At 37.0% G+C, this 24,798-nt stretch overlaps 1 protein-coding gene across 2 annotated transcripts in view; it reads left to right on the forward strand.

Annotated features, from left to right (window-relative positions):
• CACNA2D1 (calcium voltage-gated channel auxiliary subunit alpha2delta 1) overlaps positions 1-24,798 on the forward strand; it is a 413,553-nt gene that overhangs the window by 310,561 nt on the left and 78,194 nt on the right. For both annotated transcript variants that reach the window (XM_064504936.1, XM_064504943.1), the window contains exons 10-12: positions 600-699; positions 21,084-21,242; positions 24,493-24,597. In XM_064504936.1, coding sequence (XP_064361006.1) covers positions 600-699; positions 21,084-21,242; positions 24,493-24,597 — 364 coding nt within the window. The remainder of the gene's footprint in view (positions 1-599; positions 700-21,083; positions 21,243-24,492; positions 24,598-24,798) is intronic.

A 24,798-nucleotide genomic window follows, 5' to 3' on the forward strand; every position in this document is an offset into this window, starting at 1 on the left:
TGCCTTGTCAAAGCTTCCTGTGTTTAGCTAATGTCGAGGGACTGAAGGAGGCATTGAACTCGATGTGTCAAACAGATTGCTTTATGCTGGAAAAAATTCTCAGTAAGAGAATTTGCATTTAGTGCTTTTAAATTTAGTCAAGTGCTTCCATATCAGAAGTGGGTTTTATCAACATTTGTTATTTCTGTGCTTCAATTTAGGTCTTGTCTTGAATCAAACAAGCTGCCGTTTAGGTATCTGAAATTGTAAAGCTGTAAATCTATGTATAGGAGTACAAAATGCTGTGATAATGTATCAGTTGAATGTGATAAACTCTTTAGATTTCTTGAAATGAAAATGAGCAAATGATGTATCACCATAACTTCATCTGAGCCACAAAACTGTGGCTTTGAATGTCAGTATTGGACTTTATTTCTTATTGTTTTAGTGTGAAATCACTAATGGTGAGTTGGGGCTATTGTAGCACTTCAAGAGAATTATTGAATATTTGAGTGTGAAAGTTGCTGAGAGCGTTGGTTTGTGCATTCTATTTTCATTTTACCTTTTAAATGCAATTCATTAAAGTTATGTTTTTTTCTTATTCTGTGGATTTCTGTTAGGAGTGGGAGTGTCAGTGGATTGACACTGAAGCTGATCCGCACCTCTGTCATTGAGATGTTAGAGACCTTGTCTGATGATGACTTTGTGAATGTAGTTTCAGTGAGTATCTGCTCTTTCAACAAAGTTTGCATTGTCAACAAAGCCACAAACAAACTATTTTCAATGCCAGATATGAGGGACTGGAGTATTAAGCTACTAAGAGACTTAAAAACTATTAAAAATTATCATGTTTGGCTAAATATTTTCTTGTAAAGTGTAATGAAAATCATATATTCACTGGTATATATACATTTGAATGACGAGCTAATCAGCTACAATAGCGCAGTAGTCAAAGCAAAGTCACTTAAACAAACTTCTAGGTAGCCAACTTCTCCTTTCCAATGTATAATTCTGGTATGTGTAATGCATCTTCTAATTGCTTGGTACATGCAAATGCTGTTGAAATAATTGGTTATTCCCCGGTGCAATATTGTAATGTGAGAGTTTATTTTTGGAGAAAGAATGATACAGGGAAGGGAAGGGGAAGTCTCTTTTTCCAGACTGTAGACATTTGAGTTGCTTATCTTAATTGATGCACTGTAACCGAAGATGTACAGCCGTATGCCACCGAAGAGGTGTTCCTGATAAGTTCAACAGTTGGCAATTTGATGGGCTGCAAAGTAATTTTTCTCATAATAAGTAATGCAATAAAGGGAGGAATCCATGCATGGTCTTAAAAAATACACACAATTTACATGCAGAGGGACAGAATATGTGATGTGCAGGTCGGAGAGCCAGGAGGAGGGTTGTAAGGATTATCAGATGGAGGAGAGGCTGGCTTTTTGGAGGGTGGCTTTTCAGCAGCTGAGATCTTTCAGTACATGACATAATCTGACACGTCAGTACTGCACGTAAGTACTACACTTTAAACTTGAGTACTAGGCTTAAAACTTCAGTTTCTTTAAAATAGAGTTTTAGAGCAATTCTTTAAAATAGAGTGTTTTGGAACAGCATTTCAGTCTTTTTAGTACTTGCCTGGAATTTAAAACCCAAATTGCCATTTTTCAAAAAGGAGAAAGGCAAAGTAAAATAGATCTGGGGAAGGGGGGAGCTAATATGGACAACTTTTAGTTTTTGAAGGTTCATACCTTGAATGTCATGGTCTAGCCTCAGGCAGTTTTTTTTTTTTTTTTTTTTTTTTTTTTTTTTTTAAGCTGTTCAACTGTAAAGCTTTGAGTCTAAGGATTTGGCATGGGAACACTGACATACCCTTAATGACAAGAAACAGTCTGTGCTCTGAGTAACTCTGCAGTGATTTTGGAGGCAATTTTGGACTTCTATAGATGTGTGGTAGCTAGCCTGCAGGGAGAAAAACCTGAAATATCACTATCAGAAATCTCTTTGAACACCGCTTATTGCTTCCTCTTTTGCTGTCAGTCTAACTAAACCTCTCTCCTAGCTGTAGAGAAGAGCTTTTATTTGCAATGGCATTTCCTTTGTTAAAGTTTTTAATAGTGGATTAGATGATTTTCTTTAGTCTAAGTTTCAGTGAAAAAAAGTGAAGCTAACATTTGTATTAAAGGAAAATAAGCTTTTCAGTAGTGACATTAGAGAGCTGAAATCTTGTTAGGTTCACTATTAAAAAAAAAAAAAAAAAAAAGGCTCTACTCCCAAACTGATGGAAATTGATTACTGCCTTCAATGGCGCTATGTCAGTTTTTGCCATAGGAAGATCTGGACCCCAGCTACCTCCTGATTTACAGAGCTTTCCAAACTCTTTCCTTCATTTACTCCCAGCTGACCAGAAATGGTGCATCTTAGCACTGAGGCTGAGGTAATAAGCCCTGCTTAGAGCCAGAGCGTAGTTAGCTAAGATTCAGCATTATTCTATGGAGGCCCCAAGATTTTGGATTGTATCAAAAGAAGACTAGAAATACTTGAGTATTTTCCACAGTTTGGTTTGTAACTTGTAATATGTAAGGAACTTTCTTCTTTGACTGTCAAATATTTGAGTTGAGAACTAAAGAGGACTTTTTTTTATTATACTGTGTACCTCTTCAGGGGAAGGTGGCACTCAGAAGTATACATACAAAAACATGGCAGCTCTAAATATTTTATGCAGTGCAATTTGGTGTTGTGCATTTATGATTTAAAACTCCATATTAAATCCTTTCAATATTGCAATTCCTCTTGTATAACCTATGTTTTAATGTATTTAAATGACTGTTATTTATTGGAGTTGTAGGAAAGACTGTGTTTGTCTTCTAACATTTTCTTTCTGTGACAGAAAATATGCTACAAATGGAAATAAATGATTGTACTGCTACTTGGCATTCTTTAGGCAATAAAAGTAAGTGGAGGAAACTTAGTTATTTTTTAAGTTTTCTCAGTTTTTCCACAGTCCAACCAAAGCCTCAAACCAGCACAAGAGATGACACTACTTTAGAAGCTGACATAGTGACACAGTATTATTTGTTCTCAGGTTTATTCATAGAAGCATATACACATGCATAACTCTTATAAAGTGTTATCCACTGCAAAGTTGATGTTAGTTGCTGTACTTCTTAATTCTTTCATGTATGCTGTTCTATTTTTAAGTATCTTGACACTTTAGGTGAAACATAATACATTAGAACTGTCATAATTCTGATCAATCGGATCTTTGAAAATGATATATATAATTTTAAGAGGATTTCTTAGCGAGAGTGAAATCTCATCTTTAAGCAGTATTAAATTCTTCACTTTATTGCTGAATTTTTCCCCATTTATCCTTGTTCATATACCCTTGGAGAAAAGCCTGATGATTTATAGGTTGTTGTACAGTGTTAACAGGCAGCTGATTCATTAATTTTTATCTAACCCTAAAATAGTCTCAGTATGTCTTTTTGAAATGATCTGAGGATCGTGGAGGAATAAGGGTTCATATACAAAAGGGTCATCATTATTCTACAAATAATATTCCATGACTAGTAATACCGTTTAAATGAAGTTCATCTCCAGTACTTCCTTCATAAAACCAACCCCCAAAATAACAACTTAAAAATTTTGATCTAGGTGAAAGAAATGTATGTTTGTTTAATATGTTTCATGTTATTGCTTAAGAACATTTTCTCCTGAAGCACGCTAGTATTAGTCATCAATGCCTAATTAAAAAGTTGAAAAAAAATAGGTGGTAATTTTCAGTTAACACAATATTAGTGGATTGATATATGAACACTAGCAATAGTTGGAGGTTATCTACAATTTTTCTTTCCCTCCTGGACCTTTTGGCCAAGAAAGCAACAGTTGTTTTATGGCTTGTTAGATTTAATAAGCATAGAGTATTTAGTAATGAGGTTTTGAGTTAACTAGAGAGCTGTTCTACGGCTAACCTCTGCCAAGATGTTGTCCCACAAAACACATATGTATGGTGATTCATGCCCACAAATGAGAGACATGGATTTAAGCTTGTGTCAATCATTTCTAGAAAGTGACAGGGTGATTTAATAAACCATGCTTGATGTATGGAGAAATGCTGGGGTACAACAAGCTTAAAAGTGATGTGCTAAAATACATTAGTTCTCCTGATTTAATATAATTCTTACAGTTATTTCCAGGGAGAAAGGGTTGAATGAACTATTAAGTCACATAAAGACTGCCAGGGGTTAATATGTCATGATTTCCCATGGGATTTGCATTTTTCTTATCTGAAGTGCTGCGCTTTGTTGCAGAAAGGAAACCTGCTGTTAGAAAGAGCTTAAATGTATGAGTAATACAGCTGTTTTCCCACTAATCCGGTTATATGCTTTGATAGCAGTAAGTGGTAGATGATAGGGGCAGCAATTCCATCCCAGCACGCTATGATTTAGTGACTTGGTTTCAAATGTTGACACAGAGAATGTAATTTGTTTATGATGGTGTGTAGGCTGCAGCTCGCAGGAGAAATGTATTTCAGCTTCAAGTCTGTAGAGGCGGGGAAACCGCACAAAGGAAAATGCTAGCGTACAACAGCAGACATGGTAAAGGTCAGGAGCTAGAGGACTGCTTAGACTCACTCAGCCTTTGTAAAATCCAAACTGCTGCTTACTGTTCAGGAACTGGAAATTAGATGTTATGAGCATACTAGTGATAACAGAGTCCAGGTCTCGGGAGATCGAAAGCTCATCTCCAGCTCTTGTGTGGTTCTTGTGTGTGGACTAAAAGCAGAGGGAAGGGTGAATTGTTTTCCAAGAAAAGAACTATTTATCCAGGCAATCAAATTAGTGTTGGGGCTCATCAAAGTAATCTAAGGAATATACGTTGCCTTTTTCCACTGGTTTTGAACTGCAAATTACTTGATGTGTAATTCCCACAAGTCAGTGGTTGCCAAACTGTTCATTTGCATCCCTCACTCCCAAGTTAATACTAGCTTTATGCCTTCCTAATCACAATATTATTATGATATGATTAACCTAATGCCAACAGAAACGTTTAGTAAAGAGCTTTTCCATGTATCAAAGAGATCCTTTCCTTTTCAGCTGCCTGTTCCCTCCTGTATTCCACGCTTCAAATTACACTTATATTCTCTTAGATCCAGGGAAACACTCCCTCCTTTTCCCTCCTTAGGAAATACTTTCTTAAGTGTGTCTGAAAACTTGGAAAACACAGCATGGGTGGAGACCTTAGCTGGAAGCGCTACTGAAGGGAGCAGGGTGCTAGAGCTTGCAACCTGTAACATGTTAAGCGTGTGCTTTCTTTGCTAGAAGTTTTAGATTTGTATGAGTGTATTTTATTTGCTTATGTTCAATTGGCAAAGCTTCCAGATTTTTTTGTTTGTTTTAAAGTTAACTTTGGCAGCTTCCTTCACGTTTTGTGAGATTTGTAGGTGCATTGATGAAACAGAGCTTGTGAACAAGGTGTATTGAAAATTTAGTATTCAAATGCTGCATTACTAATAATTTCAGGTAGACCTATGCTAGATATCTTTGTAAATATATGTATGGGGAATATCTCCGAAGGACCTGTTTAGCAGATGTAATGATGATGTGTATTCTGCAAATAACAAAGGAGGCAATTTAGGGACCTGGTAAAAATTTGGGAACTGTGGAAAGCCAGCAATTGTTAAAAGTTGTAAAGAATTTTCTTTCTTAATGGAATGAAGGAGAGTAGGAATAGTGGCAAGAAAGACTCTAGGATCAACAACATCATGAAATTTTTGCCTGCTCATAGAATTACAGTTTTATTTTTATTCCTCTGTAAAAAAAAGAAAGCTGAAAAAAGAGTCAATGACACTATCTTAAAGTATTTCAGGTGGAGTTGGAGTAGTGAGGAAGATTAGCATAGGAGGATTTTGTATTACTTAGCTCTTTGAAATGAGGTTAATTGATGTCAACGAAAGGCCGATCCTTAGAAAAGCAGGTTTGTATCAAGAAAAAGTTTTCCTGCAGTCTTTGCCTGACATGATGAATCATAAAGGCTGGTGCAGCTTCAGTGACATGGCTGGAGACAGCTTTCCATCTAAATAGTATATGAGTTGATGATTCACTTTCTTGGCAGGTAGGCGATAAATATTTGAACTCAAATTTTGAATATTTGTCTCCTTTATTCTGGCTGAATACTGATACATAAATGTGTATAGTATCACTAATTTAATGGAAAAGAGATTGGCTCAGATTTTACAAAACGATTGTAGGTGCCTTCTGTCAGGACAGAGGGTGGTTTACAGTTGATTGCTTGATTCAGGAAAGCATCGTCTCAGAGTCCTGAATGAGTCATCTGAGAAGCTGGATGTCAGACATACTCTCAAACTCACAACATTTGATTTTTGGTTTTTGTCTGCTTTAGAGTGTATAAATAAAGAGGCTGAGAACTGAATTCATCACAGGCAAGAAGTGCTGTCAGTGGGGAAAGCTCTTGCATCCATAAAGACTCAAAACTGTCAGTTAAAGGCATTACAGGAATCACCAGCTGAAGCTCGATAAATTTGAGTGGTAAATAAATAGTTAATATGCTTGCATACTGCATCAAATTGCAAAGAAAGATTCTTGTTGTCTTCATATCAATATTTAATGCTTTCCTGGAAGATGAACTTCAAGCAAGCGTCTACCACTAAACATAATCGTTAAGGTCTATTGCAGGAGCAGCCATGGGAATTTGAAGGGCCAGTGATATGCGGGTGGTGAGACAGTGTGCGAGAGGTCAGACCAGATTATCTCATTGCCCTTTTTGGCCTCAAATCAAGATTACATAAAGGTCTGTTTTGTTTTGGTTTGTGTGTTGTTTATTTTTTTCTCTCTGAATTAAACGTTTATCCGCAGTAGTTGTTTATCATCCTCCTTAGTTACTAATGGACTGGAAACTACTTCATCATCCTTGTGTGATATGAATACATTAGCCTTCATCTTTCTAAATAGGGAACATTTACCACATACTTTTGTTTTTTCTCTGTATACTCAACAGTTTAGCCGTATCGATCTAGCAACAGACGTGTTTCATTGTTAGGCTTTCTCTTATCCCTAATGTACTTAAAACTTCCATATTATCTTCAGTTTAACCAGCAGTAAAACTGAATAGCAAGCGGTTGTATAAGCAGACAAACACAGAATAATCCGTGATAAAGAGCTGCAGATGAAGTGTCACTTTGCTATCCCACTGATAAATACTCCCTATGATGCTTGCTTACAAATGTTGGTAATATTTGGGTTGAAATATTATGCCAATATCTAAGACCAATAACGACGGTGGTTCAGGGTAAAATCTCGTATGCTGTCTCTGAAAATTACTGCTGGCACTAGAGACCGTCTCCAAGGGCCGCGTTGGCATGCCCGGTTCAGAACTGTGCTCAAGCTAAGGAGCCCTAGGAAAAGTAGAGGCAGCCAGATTCCACACACCAGCAACTCACACTGCTATGCAAAGACCCTCCAAACATACCCAATCTATTGCTATGAAAACTATTTTGTCCCAATATCTCATTTAAACTGATCATTATGCAGCTACACATAATCCTGAGAAAAGTTTAGAAGATAAAGTTGTCTTTTTGTGTAGGTTACAAAATAATAACCAAGCCATCTGAATTTAGGGATTTGTTTCTTTATACATGTACTATTTCTGCCCACAACAAATGATCTGGGTTTTTTTTGTAAGTGTATCTATAAGATGCTTCACAAGAAGAAACAAAATACATTCATTTTTGCTCATAACTGTGAGATCTCTTCAAGCATGATTTATGGGTGAGGGCTCTTTCTGAAAGCACAAACACTTCAAAGCTATAATTCCAACAACTCGTGTTAGAATTCTTCTCATCTAATTTTAACTATCTAAAAGTTAAGTATCTCCTATAAGTTATTGCCTACAGTACAGTTACTGGAGGGAAATGAAAATCACCTCCAGAGGACTATTCATCTTGACTATGTAAGACACACTCAGGATGAATCACACCTTGGAGTGCCTCGACCAGTGTCTTGGACTGGACTTCCAATTTAAAAATGACTAAAGTTAGATGAGCTGAATCCTACTATTTCTGCTCTGTTGAGAAAGCATAAAGGAGTCAGTGAGAATGGAACAAATTTGAAAACAAAGGCAAGTATTTAAGGATGAGATTAGGAACTTAAGTTTTATACTTTTCTTTTCTTCTGTTGTGTTACTGTTTGTTTTGTTAGCATATCAGCTAAGTTTTCATGATTGTTTTATTAACTGTAACTGTTGTTTGCTATGGAAGAAAAATGTCCGAAAGGTATGTAAGAGAGAAAAAGAAATGGAAAGTGTTGGAAAAGGAAAAAGGCAAAGCTTAAAACAAGATCTGCCTCATTTTAGGTTTGTCACAAAGTGCTGATTCTAGGGAAGAGTGTTCTTGAGTGGATGAAGAGCCAAAGGAAGCGGAAATTAGACACTGAAATTCTAATTTCGGATGTCAGGAACAGGGATGTTGCTGGAAATTGTACAATTATAATTCTAGATGTGTAGGAAAGCCACCTCTATTCCCTCTTTGGGGGATTGCTTTGGGAATCAATACAGATTTTTATTGTCTCCTCTTCTAGTTATCAAGTGTCAACAAGTCAGACTTCTAACAGCAGATGGCACCAGCTTCTGTGCTTTCCAGATTACCCTGTCTTCCTATTAGCAGTATATAAAATGGGATGATAACTCTACCTCATGGTTCCCCTGGTTCCTAAATGTTTGCTCTTTCCGGTTTCTTAACTTTTAGCACAATACAGGTCTCACTAGGGAGAGCCCTGCCATGGTAGCCATATCCTCAGTCCCGTGAATTTTTGTGGCACATCAGTTCTCAGTCAGAGGCTGGACACCCGTTTTGAAGGCTGCTTTCCAGCCGGAGACAGCTCTCACGGGGGCAGAGGTGTCAGTGTAACCAAAACTTTGCTGTGCTGTTCGGGCACGTGGTCTTTAGCGCGATGGCCGCGCTCTTTACCTGCTCTGAAGAGGCTGGGAAGGGACAGGGAATCTCACCCATGTGGTGAGATGTTAGCTCGGTGTGACTTTGAGGGAGCCCTGAGCTGAGACAAGCACAGGTGAAATCCTCCCCGACTCCTCGCGCCTCGCGCTTTGAAGACTCCCGTTTTCCCAGCCCGCCTCACGGGTGGTTATGCTCCCCCAGTTACCATGTGCGACTCTCTCTCGTGATTTGGTGCCATGGCTCGCCGTTCGTCCTAGTCCCACACCCAGTGTGGCAGCCAATGTATTTCCAGAGAATCTTGTTTCTGGATAATCGAGGCAAGAGCTGAGTGCTCAAACCTTGGTCTGATCTTTTTGGACTCGCCAAGAGTGCTTCAATCTCAAAACAGCTTGTGTTTGACTGAACGAAGGCAGAGCGACACGTTACGCAGGTTGTAGCAATACTGAGAACAGCGGGTTTTCTGGGAGAGGTGCTGAAGTTTAGAGTGCATCCACGGTGAAATTTTTGGTAGAGTTCAGGAACACATGGCATACATATTTCTATACATATTAACGTATCATGGTATCATGAAAGGACCATGAATTAATTCATCTTGCTAGGAGACCCACGGCCCAAGCTGACATCCGCCGCTGCCACTCGAAGACGTGCAGCAGCCAGTCTGACCTTCTGGGCTTAGCGCTAATCCTTTTGCGCTTGCTTTGCTTTCAGTTGTGTGCAGGTAATTAAATTGATTGAAAAGCTTAACAAAGTTAACAGAGCAGCTTTTGGCTCAGTATTTGTTCCTTTCCCAAAGATTTATCTCATTTTGTGTTGCAATGATTTCTTCATCATATATTTCATGGCCTATTTGTTACATCGTTACTGAACACGGCTACCTCTGAGCCTTCAAGGTCCTTTTGGCAAATTTAGTATTAAGCATTTTTTGCAGCTTAGATCTACATGCATTCCCTCCATAATATATATGTATCTCTATCACCATGAAAACAAAAGGAAAATATGATGCATTTCAAATTTTGAGAAACACCACTATTACAAATTGATATGTTATCTTAATGTTATTTCATCCTATACTTGAAATATCAATTATAAAATACACGGGTGCTCCTACTAAGCACTAGAATTAGGTTTTTACATTTTCTTTACAAAGCATATGTAGAGTTATGCTATGTAGCTGAAGACTAGCTCTATGTAAGTCATAGGATAGGAGAAAGCGGTTATTGTATAGCAAGATACAAATGCTGAACTTTAACACTGCATATTATATTTTTGCCATGTCAAATTGCAAACCTTTATTCCTTGAACTGCCTCAATTTTTTCACTGTTGTACTGAGATACGTGGCGATAAAACTTTGCAGATTGCTTTCTTACTATTCTCTAAATGGCTCCTGATAAATATTTATAATATTCTCTCACTGCTGAAATATAGATTGTAACTGGCCTTATTCAACATTCAGTTATTCTTGGGATTAACCCTAAAATCCTATTACAGAGCCTACGGCAGCGGGGAAAAAAAGGAAAAGAAAGCAGTGAAGCTGGATTTCGTTAGGAGACGAAAGCCTGATGAAATCAGATCTTTTTCACTATTGCTCATTTAATATGTATAGATACAACTGGGTCACCAAGCTGATTTAGCCATGAGGTAGAAGTAGCATAGCAACAAACCCCAGTAGATTGAAAATCAGCAGTGCTAGTATCTGATTAGATCTTCGGCAAGCTGACCATATTTTCCTCAGTTTTCAGTATTCCCAAAGTAATATTTCTGATTTATTCAGCTATCGTGATAACACTATTTAAAATGGATGAGTTGTGTCTCTGTAGCAAGTTAAAGTATAATTACTGCTCTGTCCAAGTTTATCTGATTTTCTGTATATGCTAAAGGTTTCTGAATGTTTGAAAATATACATAGATTTTAAGACAGTTTCTTATTTAATGTCAGTTTTTTGGGGTTTTTTTTTTTTTAGTTTGTTAAATACCATTTCAGGCGATTCTGATTAGACATGTTTAATCAGTAAATGTTAGTAAACTGTCGGATGAGTGAAGAGTATCTTTAGGGAGTTAGCAAGTAAATTGGAATAATCTGAATTTTTAGTTTGACTTGGTGTTAAACAGTAGGTAAATAAGATTGTTATCACTTGTAGAGTGTTTGGAAAGGCAGAAAGATATTTAGACAGAGGGTTGACTGAGAAATGTTAACTTTTTACAGCTTTCCCTATCGTGAGTATTGTAAACATGGTTTGTGAAGCCACTGGAAATTCAGATGCTTGTTTTGCTAATAAGGATCCTTTGTAGGGAAAAATAGAAGATGTCTGTCCTCCCAGAGCTGGGATCTCCTGTGTTCAGCATTGGGAATTATTTTTTTCTGATATTTTGGTTTTAATATTCCTAAATTCTTTGACTCATTTGGCACACAAGAATTTAATTGCTCTAACTTTAATGAGAAAAATTTGCCATTCGCAGAAAGTGCTAATGACCCCCGCCAAAATTGTAAATTTTCCATGTAAAATAACATTTGTGAGACCATGTCAAATTTTTTATTGTAGTGCCACCTAGTGACTAAAGCCCGAAAAGTTTTTAAAACTTTTATTAATTTACTGGGTTTGACTCATTTGTATTGTTGCGTTTTGCAGTAATGAGATCATTTGCAAAAGATTTTGTTCTGTGAAAATTGAGCCTCATGCTTGCCTCAACTTCTTTTTCTGAGGATTTGCATTCATACATGCTTACTGCCATCCTTGCTGAGGATCATAGCATTCCTCAGTGGGTGAGCATTTTGCCCAGATTGCATCAGATACATAGATAGCATAGATGAACTAGTTTTCTTGATCGTGTCATAAAAACAATTATATATATATAAATACATATCTACATATATATATGTGTATATATATATATGTATAAATACATCAGATACAGCAGAAGAAGTTTTCTTGATCGTCAGAAACTCTAATAAGCAGTTTCTGATCAAGACAAATGAATGCCAAGCATAAAACTCCTTATAGCCTTTCTTCCAAATGCTGATGTTTGTGATGCCCCTGTTGATGTTGCCTACTTGTTTGCTGGTCCTACCATTATCAATAATGTTAATTCTAAGTTCAATGAAGTGGATTCTTTGGGTTTCCTTATAACAAAAGAAGAGAGTCAATTTAAATATTTTGCTTGTATTTAAAATAATACTATACATATATTTGCCGAAAGAAGGATCAACATTGGTTTGTAGATTTAAAGCCTTTAAAATTCTGTGGAGGTATAGGTAGACAGGTAGGTAGGTAAGCAGGTAAATAGATATAAGAGAATTTGAAACACACATCTAATTATACATCACCTGTGAAATCAAAGATTTTTCTCTGGCAGTGCTGTATTATTCGGAATGAATGTCATTAGCTGGGTGTGCATTTTGAAGACGTTTTAGGGAAAAGAGCTTTTTAGGAGAATTTATGCTTTAAGAGTTAGTGCCCTATTTGCCCTTGTGGTTAACATAGGATATAGTAAAATAACAAATATTAAGTTGAAAGGCAAATTTGAAGACAAAGGACATGGAAAAGGCAAGAGCATAGTCTAATACTGGGGAATTAAGGCTTCTAGCTCCATCCTTGCCTTTGATTCACCTGATTTCTTCCCTGTTGGTTCACTTTTCTCACCAATAAAATGAGAACAGTTTTCGGCTATTTCACAAGGAGTCCGAGATACTCAGTCATGTTTGCAAAGATCTGTGATGCTAAAGTGTGGATATCCCAGGGAGTTACATGCTATGTGTTACTTGCTAAATCTTGCCAGCCTGGGAGGGGTTGACTGTTACCTACAAAAGAGATTTATCAAAAAAATTCCCAATAGGCAAGACAGTTTGTACCTGTTCAGTAGTTAACATATGGAACTGAATCTAGTTCCAGGAAGAATATATAAATATAATATTATACATGTTTTCCTTCTTCTCATCTCTTTTGTTCGCTACTTTTCCCAACTGTTTTTCAGCTTTGACCTTTCTATTTATCTACCTCAAATACTTTTCAGTCCTTGTATATCCCCTTTCTTGCCATCCATTTGAATCACTTAGAGTCATCCAAATACTGATCCTTTCTTCCCTTCATTTTGCAGCCTTCCTGCCTGAGTTTTTCTTTTGTTTATTTGTCTCCTAATACCCTCTTAAAGAAAGCACTTGCCTAGAGAGTCTCTTGTTGCTATTTGTTTCAGGTTTCCCATCATATCCCCCAAGCATATCCACAAGAATGGAAAGAGGCAGAGGAACTAAATCCACATCTCTGTACCTCTTCCCCTGAAGCCTCTCATATCCTGGTGTTAGGGTAGGAGTTTTAATGATTTTAAAGGAGGATGCTCATAGTGAAAGCAGGTCCTGGTTCTGGAGAAGCAGGTCTCCAGGTTCTGGAGAAAAGGAGGCTTTTAGCAGTGTAGAGGTAACTCTTCTGGCAGCAGCAGAGGGTCTGAGAGCACCAGCCCTTCCTCCCGTCCCTTGGTTTAACCCTGGGGGCACTGTGGCTTGCAGCGCAGTGGGGGGCTGCGTACCCACAGGGAGGGGAAGGGTCTCTAATGCTTCAACACTTGACTGCGGTTCTGTATAATTTTCCACTGGTTTTGCAAATTGATGCTTCTCTGAGTGGAAGGATAATGGCAAAGTCCTTGTAAGACTGTAGGATTATGTTTCTACTTCTGACCTTCGTGAGGGTGACAAGGTTCAAGCAGCATTAAATTCAGAACTCTCTGTTTCAGTTTTGTGTTGAGTTGAATTGAACTTACCGGCAAGTTATTGAATTGCCTGATATATGGCCAGTTTGAAGTCAGCTGAGATAAATTCTCTAACACTCTAAGCCTGCCTCAGCCGCAGGCTGGGTGTCCCTGCCCCACATCGGTGAGGAGGAGGTCAGCATTTCCTCAGACCTGAGGATTTTTCTGTGAGGTCCCAAAGGCAGACACTGCAAAAGGGCAGAAATAATTTGGGCAGGGAGAAATCATCTGGTGAAAAATAGAGCTAGTTTCTATAGCTCGTTATATAATAACAAGATAAATCTCATGGTATTAATACTTCATGATACTTTAAAATAAAAAGCTATGATTATCCAGTTTTCCATGATTTCCAATATACTATTTGTCTTAGCTCAGATATAGGAGTAAGCATTTTAAATAATTGAGAAAGCAGAAGCTGTCACTGGTGGTGACATACCGTATGGGTGGCTTTAGATTTTAACAACTGAATTGTTTGCTTTCAAATGTCATCTGTTGTTGTATAAATGACTCATTGAGCCCATGGCATAGTACACAGATTCCGTTTAGGTTTCTTTTTATCACAATAGCATTTTTATAATATATATTTATCTTTACTGCAATTATTCAGGAGGAAATGCCAGTCTGACAAATACCCAACTGACATGTTTGCTACAGATACATTGAAAATACTATTTTAAAGAAAGTATAGACTGTAATTACCTTAATTTTAAATCTCTGAGAGGACTTAATTTTTCAAGAAGAATAATATAGATATGGACTTTCCAAAGCGACAACTCATTTTTGAGATCATGCATGTTATTTCTTCCAGGTAGGTACTAAGTGATTGACTATATGGTTAGATGCTTTTCAAGAAATCATCCAAAACTAAGTAAGCATTATTGTGGTTCTTAGGAGATAACCAGTAATTCTCCAAGGCTTATTGAAGTATTTTTGCTTTTGCTGTCTTAATGTGCGAAAAATTTTTCATGCCGCTATCGCTTGTGTAGTTCACATGAGCATAATTGGAAGCCGGCTCAGTGGGATGCTTCTTGCTCGATTCAAAGTTCTGAGTAGTGGCAGTATTTGTGCTGTTGTCGACTGATTATAGAGCAAAATTATTTTAGCACTGGGTAGCGGGAATGACAAGCCAATTTTAAGGGCAGTCTGTAGGCTTTTGCACTTGAAATCCTGCTGTTATTTCAGAGCTCTATTGGAGTTCAAATTAATTAAATGTAACCCTGAATTTTGTCCGCTCCCTCTGGATATTTTTGTCAGTCACATTTCAACCTTCAGGCGCTTGCCTTCACCTCCTAGCAAGCAGGTAAATGTTCATTTTGGAGGATTATTTTTCCATCTACTGATTCCTTTATCTAATAAAAAACTCTTCCCACTTTGTTGACTGATGTCAACATAAATATAGATTGATGTATTTCAGATGGCTGGCTCATGTATTTTCTTAATTAAATTAAGCATTTGCAATCTTTTGTTGATCTAATTCTCTCTTATACAAATGTGTTATTTCTCTCCTCCATTTTACATCAGCCTTTGTCTGTCCATAGACACAGCTATTTTCACCTTGACTGTTTTTCTTTGTTCCGTTTCCATCATGTGTAAGCACAGCACAGTTTACTTGTTAGCTGTTTAAAGAGTTTGAGTGAGAATTCCTGTCCATTTTTATAATGTAAATTTTGTATGCATGAGTACCAGTGCACGTGCTAGGTGTCTGACCTCCACTGAAATAGTTATCCTCATACCATGTGCAGGAATGGTAGCAAGATTTTTTGATTTGGAATTTAATGTTGGTGACATTTCAGGGAGAAATTAATACTTGTTACTAAATTTTCACTTGAACACCTAAGCCTCTATGCAACTGTGGCCTGAGGCACAATATGCATTGACCATAAGACTGAGTTTATGGTTACATGTAAATTAGCTCATTAAATAATTTGCATAAAATGTCATAGATGAAGCAGAACGCTGTTTTCACTCTTCTTCAAAGGAAATTGGATTTTTTAGAGCAGAGCTACCTGCCTGACTGTTTTTGTTCTGCTTTCCAAGTGCAAGATTTGTACTGTAATACCATCTCACAATTAGAATTCATTTTCAGACTGTATATTTTTAAAATTACTTTACTTGAGTAATTTTCCCATCATGGTTACAAAATTAGGTCAAGGCAAGCAGAAATAATTTCACAGCACAATAATGTTTTTACTCTCACATGATCCATGTACCTAATAATCATAGAGTGATTCACTGGTTACTTTTATAAGAAATACCATTAAGTGTGTCAGTGCTTTGCATCAAAGTGAATTTATTTTAAAAATTCTGTGAGCATTTTGTGGTTTTGCTGTGTGGGCAAAACATGTTGTGCTGCTTGTATAAGCACAGCAAATTAGAATCACCAAAACAAGATATGGAGGAGAAAAAGAAAAATGAATGACAGTAATTTGAGTTTGGGAAAAGAGCTCTTATAAAAGACAAGAGCTTCAGAGTCATGCAAATATGAATGTTAAGGGTCCAGCTGGGAGTCATACATTTTAATCACAGCAGAGGATCCACCCTACCAATATTCTAGTCTGGGGAATGTGGGATAGGTCAAAGGAGTCCTCACACTGAAAATTCATTTCCAGGCAATCCAATCCCATATATTTATTTATTTTAAAGATGGTAACTCTTAAGCTTGCATTGTGGCACCGGAAAAACTGGAAAATATTTTTCCTCTTCATTATCTCATCCCGTTTTCATACTTTTCTTACTGCAAAAAGTTTTGAGGCATGATAATACATCTATAGCTGTGGGTTTTTTGAAAATTAAGCGCTGATGAATGGAGAATTATGAAAATAAATAAGCAACCTTTGTCATATCATCCTGCACAACTGGTTCTTTTGTAGAATGCCTGATTAAATCCAGCAGTGTAGAATGGGTTTTCAAAGTTAAAGCCCTTGTTCATGCTTTTGCATTTTTTTAGAAATGTTCCTTGTGAAGCCTAGGGAGCTGCATATTGGCAGAAAGGAGGACATAAAACTTAGTGTAAAGTCATTTGAGAATAACTTGTTCCCACAGATTATAATGGCCTGGGGAGCACTGCTGTAAAATGAGACAGAATAATAACTCTCCTTATTAATTAGAAAGAAATATGAAGATTCTTATATAGGTATTCTCATAAAGTGTATCTCTGCCTAGCACAAATCAATACCATTTTTTAGCAAATAAATACTGTAGGAAAACAGGAAATGTACCATGAAACAATATCAATATCTTGCCAAAAGGCAGTATTAAACCATGAGGAATGAGCAAAAGTAAGCTCCCTGGAAAAATAAATGCAACATGAAGATGACAAAGTACTAGCTTAGCTCTAAACAGCTTAATGCTCAAAATCAAAATAGTGGGTTTGCTTGTCCAAGTTTTGTGTTCATATAGGAATGGCTGGTGATATAGCAGTGATATTGGAAGATGAGGCAAATTCGTGCTTTGGAGTCTTTGCTTCATGGGGCACTTTGACATATGCATTTGCAAGAATAAGAAATTATGTGTGGAATCATTAAGGACCCAGAAGTACTCAGTATAGCAACAACTGTCATAATAGTGTCTGGATTTGGACAGTTATACCCAGGCAAAATATAGTTACAGCTCTGCGGCTATGTTCAAGGGACTGGAACAAGCTAGGAGAAGCCTGCTGCTGAGGATGATGCCCTGCTCTGTTGGTCATATGTGCTATAAGCTGTGCTATGTTTGCCGCTTTACAGTTACACCTACTAAGTCAATGGCAGGAGCCCCATTGATTAAAGAAGATATTTGATTTGTTTGATTTAAATCATTAGTAGTTCATACTTTGGATGGTCCTGAATGCCGGGGGCATGCATATGTACATATCTAATTTCACTGAACTCTAAAGTGACAATTTTCTGGATTTAAAAATAAATACAACAAACCATGGTGCTATTGTTACATTGCTACAGTCAGCGTTAAAAAGGCCCACAGTGTTTCTCAGATGAAAAAAGTGTGTCTGGCGTTCTCAGAAGTAGCCAAGATATTCCCAATTCTATTTTACAAGCACAAGTTATAAAGAAGGAATGTAAAAATGCCCTTTGCACTCTCCATCTGTTTCGGAAAGCCTAGCTGGTGCTGCTTCTCAGTACTTGGTATTTATACTGGAGGTGTAAGAGTAGCTACTTCTGTTTTATCAAGCTTACCTCTCCTGTAAGCTTTCCCAAGCTACCTATTATACAACCTCAAGAAGGTTTTCTTCCCTCAAACCTGAAATCTCCTCCCAAAGTTAAAACCTTCTCTGGCTTTCCGATTCTTTTATTATAACAATAATAATAGTAATAATAATAATATTTTTTTCTCCTAAGGCACAAACTGTTTATTTCTTTACGATACGTGTTATTTCTGACACTGCTCAGGCCTTGCAGGATGATTCTTCTTGCCTTATGCATGACTTGCCCATGGTTTGTACCTTCATATTGGCCAGTCCCTATATGACAGTCTTAAGTTTTGTACCACTGCTATTTATGGTGTCACTGTACTAAAAGATCAGTGGGTTTCTACATGTAATTTTGTGAAGTTTCATCACTCTACCCTTGTTGTCACATTGCTTCCTTGGTATGTGTTACAGAAACAATAAACTGTGCAATATGTATAAAATGAAATTAAATTTCTTCCAAGGTTTTTAATAGGTAGCAGCAACTAAGTTTCTGTGGTGAACAGTGAGGATAAAACAATATTTAATAACCATTTATTAAGTGAACTTCATTTATGCTCTCTGCTGAAAGACACAAATAGCATTTGATCCTATAGTAAAAATCTCATGCCATATTTGAATTTATAACAAGTTAAATTTAACAGGCACAGCCAAATGTAACTCCGGCACCCGCGTTCTTGGTTTTGCAACCTGATCACCTTTTGTTATAGTTTCGCCCGCCTAATTCACGTGAATGTATAAACACACGCGTCTCTCCATTCCCATCCCGAGGGTCTTCTCCACCTCGGCGGTCCAGCCGGGCCGTGGTGCAGCCCGCAGCCAGCAGCCAGAGCGAGGGCAAGGCTGCTTCATTTCTCAGGTTGCTTCTTGTGACAGTCAGGTGAGGAAATGCAACGTTCCCTGAAGTGTTTATCTATATCGCATTAGAAGATCCGTGGGTAAAACGCTTAAACGTGTCAGAAGAAAGCAACCTGACAAAAGGGCTCTTCTGTCTTGTCACCACACTAGAATATTAAGCTTAGTTTGCAATGGCACTAAGAAATAAAACTTGGCTAGGAACATCAATTTTCCGTCCAAAGTGGAAATTAGGTTTTCAGTATTGCCTGTGGAGGTTAAAAAGAATCTGTACTTGGGGGCTAAAGAATATAAGCTGCCGTGGCGCTGATTTTTCGCTGTCTAGCGCTTGTGCTTGAAACACAGGTCCTGTTGACCCTCAGTTGCACACTAAGCAATTGAACCTGCTAATCAAACCTCCAAGTCTGAAGTCAGGCATCTGGAAAATCATAGAATAACTAATGTAAAAGTGCTACTAGACAAGAGCCAAATGACATTATGGGTGTTCCATGTGCTTGAACAATTATAAAGTTGTCTGGGAATAATACATTTTTGCAGCAAATCTGAGGCAGCACCTTTGTTCTGCGCTGCATTTCCGTGATTAGGTTCTCGCGATACCTCTCTACCTTCTGTCTTTTATAGATGGATGTTTGGATTTCCTGACCTGTTAGACATTGAATCATTTATGCTTTCCATATGTACACAGTTCTCAATGCTTTTTTTCTTGTAGAAGTCTTCTTTGCTTTAATATCTCTATTTATTAATCACCACTGCCTGATATAAGAATAATATTGGTGACTTACTTTTAGTGGAATTATTTTTGACCACAAATATAGTACAGGATTGGAGCATTGAATTATTTTTCTGTAGTACAGTTTAATTCAAATCTGTCCTGTGTATTTTAGAAATATAGTATAAATGTTAATTTTAAATTGCTTTATTGTTATTTATTATTATGCATGAAGTTAATAGAAAGTCATAGCGGAGTGCTAATCTGAGCAGTTATTGAAATCTCTGACCTTATTTTCCTTCACATCTGCAGTGCAGTTGAACTAATGAGCAGTGTGGAGACTTAAACCTACCAGGCCTGATTTTTATGTTATTTTCAGGCTTTTCACCAGGCTGACAGAATAAAGAAATTGCACTTACATTTACTTTCGCTAAAGACCTTTAATCAAGGAGAGACATAATAATCTGTTTTCAGGTGAAACATGAATTAGGATGTCAGGATTTAAGTGCCTTTTACTGAGATGAAGTTTTACAGAGATTTGGTCATGTTATTTGCCAGTGAGAAAAAAGCCCACAGAAGAAATCTGGATAGGCAAGGCAGTTTAAAAAAATGTCCAAGATAATATATATTTTTGTTAATATTTCTCAACTGAATATTAAATGAAAATCACCATGTTGTAGTTTAAAAGAGGTTTTCATTCAAATAGTGTTCAGTGCAGTTTATGCACAATAATGTGCACTTTTATCCGAGACTGCAGGTGGACTCGTATGTGCTGCAGCTTTTTTTTTTTTAAGTCTCATCTTTGACTGCAGTCAGATAGATACAGAGATAGGTAGGGAGTGAAACATATATCTGCATCTTTCTCTCTCTCTGCCGTGATATATATATTTACATATATATGTATGTGTCTGTTTTTATATAGCGACAAATTTTGAAGCAATCCTACAGTGATTTCTACCTGGAGAGGAGAAATTTTCCACATACAAATTTTTCTATGTATATTTTTAAGTACTGTCATAGTCTTGTATGAATGGTAGAAATTGGCACATAGTAGTCTTTGTGGGGATTGGAGAGCTCAAAAATTTATGTTCTCAGTACACAAATTTATAATGTTCTCTTTTATCTACAGCTATACCCTCACTTTATTCCTTTGTCCCAAGAGTATATTTTCTTTTGTACAAGCTATATTTAGTAATTGATTATGATCTGCAAGGTTGATTGTGAAATTAAAGGCTTCTGGCTATACTAACCCATACAATATGGAAGTCACCTGATAATTTAGCCAACATTTTTCACTGTTAAAAAAAATTAAATATACATTTTCCCTTGTTTTTGCTTTATTTCCCTTAACTCTGTGTTTCTTAATTCCATAAAAGCTTGAAACAAAATTTGTGGGAGATTTTCCACTGTTTTATTGTGGGGGTTTTTGGTTTACAACAAAGAGTAAAGGACCATATGTCTGCTTTTATTAGGTTTATACCCAAATTTGAAATCTCCAGATGCTAGTGGACATCCTGAATGCAGTGCAAATGAGTATCCAGGTGTCCCGTTCTTCATCTCATGGATCAAGGAAACATCCTAAGTACTCAGCAAAGAAAAATGAATGAACCGTACATCACTGACTTTAATGCTATTTTCTATTTATTTTGCAGTTTAACAATAACGCGCAGAACGTGAGTTGCTTTAATCATCTTGTCCAAGCTAACGTGAGGAACAAGAAGAAGCTGAAAGAAGCAGTGTATAAAATCTCTGCTAAAGGAATTACTGATTATAAGAAAGGCTTTAGCTATGCTTTCGAACAGCTGCTAAATGTAAGTATGAAAGTTGTCTCTCCCTGCTGTAAAGCGCAGTAGTAGACCTCTGATGTCCAAATGGCCACTGCATGCTCCTCCATCAGCAGTGATAATCAGCTGAGTGACAAACAATTCAATGCCTTTATTTAGCAAATAAATATATCCCAACAACACCCTTTTTTCCTTGCAGACCCCCCAGCAGCCTGATAGGTTGCTAAGATTTGGGAATAAATTTGTTTTCCACTATGTTATACTGTTTTTACTTCATTCACTTGGCTAGTTTTTCATTTTTACATGCAATTCTCAGTTGTCACTTAGCTATGGTAGTGGCTGGTCTACAGGTAGTTTTTAAACAGAAAGCTCTGTTATGTTAATTACTATTTCAGTTATAGTATCTCCTAATGTTAAGTAATGCTAATATACCTAATGTTCTCCGATGTTCAGTTAGTGTATAATTTTATATTCATTTTATTTCATATTTCATGAATAGACCATGGCTTGGACAGGACAGAGAAGCGCAAATAAGTTGATAGAGGGGATTTTGGGTAGCTGAGATTATTCTAATTCTTTTCTTCCTCTCAAATATAAAATGATTAGTTTCATCAAAAATTGAATGTGTTGTCTTAATGTTTTAATTACATTGCACTTTCTAGTTGGTACCCAAGCACTAGCTTTCTGGTTAGTAATAATGTGACCTGCACACCACAAATACTGGGTTTTTTATCAGTCATTTTAGAATAGTTTATATATGTTTAAAATACATCTCTACATTACACCTTCATAAAGACTGCAGATTGGATTTTCACTTTAGTATACATAAAGTTATACCAATTTACAGAAGCTAGGGATCTAGCTTAATAAGTAAGATGTCTGTTCATTTTTGATTTCTTCTTTTTATTTCCATAATGTCTCTCAGAGGAGAGACGGATTCTGGCCGCTTTCCTGACATTGGATATGCAGCCTGGGCATAGAGCTGGCTGACAAATTTCTAACTAGGGAAATCTGGATGGAGAAAAAGAAAATACAATATTTTCAAAACATTTTCTCACCACATCTTTCGCCTAGCAGAGGGGTTTGGTGGGGAAATGATTGCCTGCCCTCTACTGATGGCTAGGTGAAACTGCAAATAGGATTTTAGAAGCTTTTAAAAGACTTTTATCAAGTGCAAGAGAGGGCTAAAATTAGGCTTAGAGAACTTAGGCTTAGTTCCAACTCGTGTTCTTCTGTGGTTTGAGCTAATAAGCCAGTTTGGAGATTTTGTGCTGGGAAGCTGATGTATAGGCATGTGTTGTCTTCTGCAGGGTCTGTTCTGGGAGGGCAGAGATGGCCATTGGGTGGTGGGGCAGACTCTTTGGAAAATGATGGAATTACTGCATCAGGTTTTGCAAAATCTCTTCTGTTCAAGCCCTTAGCCAGTATCTCCATCATTATGGAAGTGAGGAAAAAAAGAAAATCTGTTGCAAAGGCCATCTTGCCTTCTGCTTGATCACTCATAAAGGACTGATCTGTTATAGGTTCTTTGACCAGGATGCAAAATTTTTATAGTGGGGGAACATCATGCAAAATTTTGTTTATTCATCTTCAGATCTGTAACACAGCTTAGAGTCTAAAATTTTGGAATTTTTTTCATGACATCTCTTTAGTTTCTACACAGTGCAGTGTAAGTAAAAGCCAAGCTGTATATAGCAGGAGGTATAGAGAAGAAAGTACTGCATTCTTCTGGTGCTATCTAAGCACATGCTGAGTAAACCACCAGAAAAATCCTAGTTTAATCCATTAGAATGAAGACTAGATCGAGTTCAAATTTTGTTTAAAACAGCTGTCCTTTTAAAATCAATAAGACAAGTTATATAAGACAAGCAGGCTTTGGTCCCTTCTATGTCATTGCCTTTGTGTCCCTCTTGATTTTATTTTGGCCTATATATTAAATCACTACAAATGTAGGTGAGTTTATTTATGAAGTATCTCGCTCTACTTTTATTACTTTTTTAATATCGAAAGGGCTGCAGCCCAAAGCAGTATATTGTAGGTTATATCTCTTGAGCAAAAAGTGGTCATAAATTATTTATTTCTAAATGAAACACAGAATGCTGATGCGATGGGAGGGAGTGCGTTGATTTCAAGCTTTTTTTATTTGTTGTTGCATGTAAGAAAATCTTTGGACTTCTTTTTTTCAAATGGTTAAATAAATATTCAGTTAATACTGAACTACCAGTGCAAAACATCTCTTAAATATAAAGACTGCAAAGAAAGTTCATGTGCTATAATCTGCTGAGAGCGTTCTGGAAGCATGGAGCTGCTGCGTTCAGGAGCATCGGGTAGTGCTTGAGGGCCTGGCGTTAGCTCTGTGATCTTTTCTGATGGTGGAAAAACAAGGACTCAATCAGAGAGTAGGATGAAAAGTAACTAAGGGAGGTGGGATCATCTCAGCTGACCTCCCAAGTTAGTCATTTATTCTATCAGATGGTAAAGATCCTTTCCAAAAGCAGGAGAGAATTAGGTACTTTGCAAGCATGACCCTTGCAGGAAAAACAACAACAATAACAACAAAACCAACAAGGAATTACAGGAGAGGAATATTGAGCTGATTTTAAGGAAAATTGACAAAAACAAAAAAAACACAGAAACACTTCTAAGTTCACTGTGTTTGATAGTTTCTGTGAGTAAGAGTCCAACAGAAAAAAGCGGAGGTGTTGCATATGAATTTTTGTTAGTTCATTAGAGGTTCATTGGTCCCAAATTTCCACAGGGGTAGTTAGGATGGAAAAAGGAAGATAAAAGCGTTAGGAGGCCCTCCCTCAGTTGAGGCACAGTTGAGGCTCAGAGCTCCTGTTGGATAGCACATGACGGGTGACCTGATAGGCAGGAACCAGCCAACCACTCTGCATGTCAGTGGAGGTGGCATAGACTAGATGGGCAGTCCTCTGCGTTGGGCCAGATCTCAAATGTGTCCTCTTTGACTCTCAAGGAATGGAAAAATATTTTTTTTGTTTGGCCTGGGTTTTCATTCAGTGTTGTAGCGGTCAAGACCAAACAAGAACATCTCAATGACGTGAAGGCAAAATATCAAATTAGAAAAACTGTCTTGAGGAAGTTACTGGATGAAACCCTAGAAGACTTTAGAATTTTTGTCATTGATCCCAAGAGTGCTGGAATTTTACCTATAATGTTAAAGTCGTAAGCAGGTTGATGTGGAAGGTATCATATATACCCTTTGTTATTTGTTATAGCCTGAAATAATAAATGCTTCTCTTTGTATCTCCTACAGCACAGTGTCTCTAGAGCTAACTGCAATAAGATTATCATGTTGTTTACGGATGGTGGTGAAGAAAGAGCACAAGAAATTTTCCACAAATATAATGAAGACAAAAAAGTAAGTGATATATAAAAGATTTTACCATAAAATAAAATAAAATAAAATCAGCACAAACAAGAATGTTTTAGGCTGGAAGTAAAAGCATTTTTGGCATGTGTATAAAATACCTTTTAAAACCTATTAGCATTGAACCTTAGGCCACTTAAAGCTTTCTCAATCTATAACATTTCTCTGAAAAGATAATAAAATTTATTTAAT

Source organism: Dromaius novaehollandiae, chromosome 1, assembly GCF_036370855.1.
Source record: "Dromaius novaehollandiae isolate bDroNov1 chromosome 1, bDroNov1.hap1, whole genome shotgun sequence".
Lineage (NCBI taxonomy): Eukaryota > Metazoa > Chordata > Aves > Casuariiformes > Dromaiidae > Dromaius > Dromaius novaehollandiae.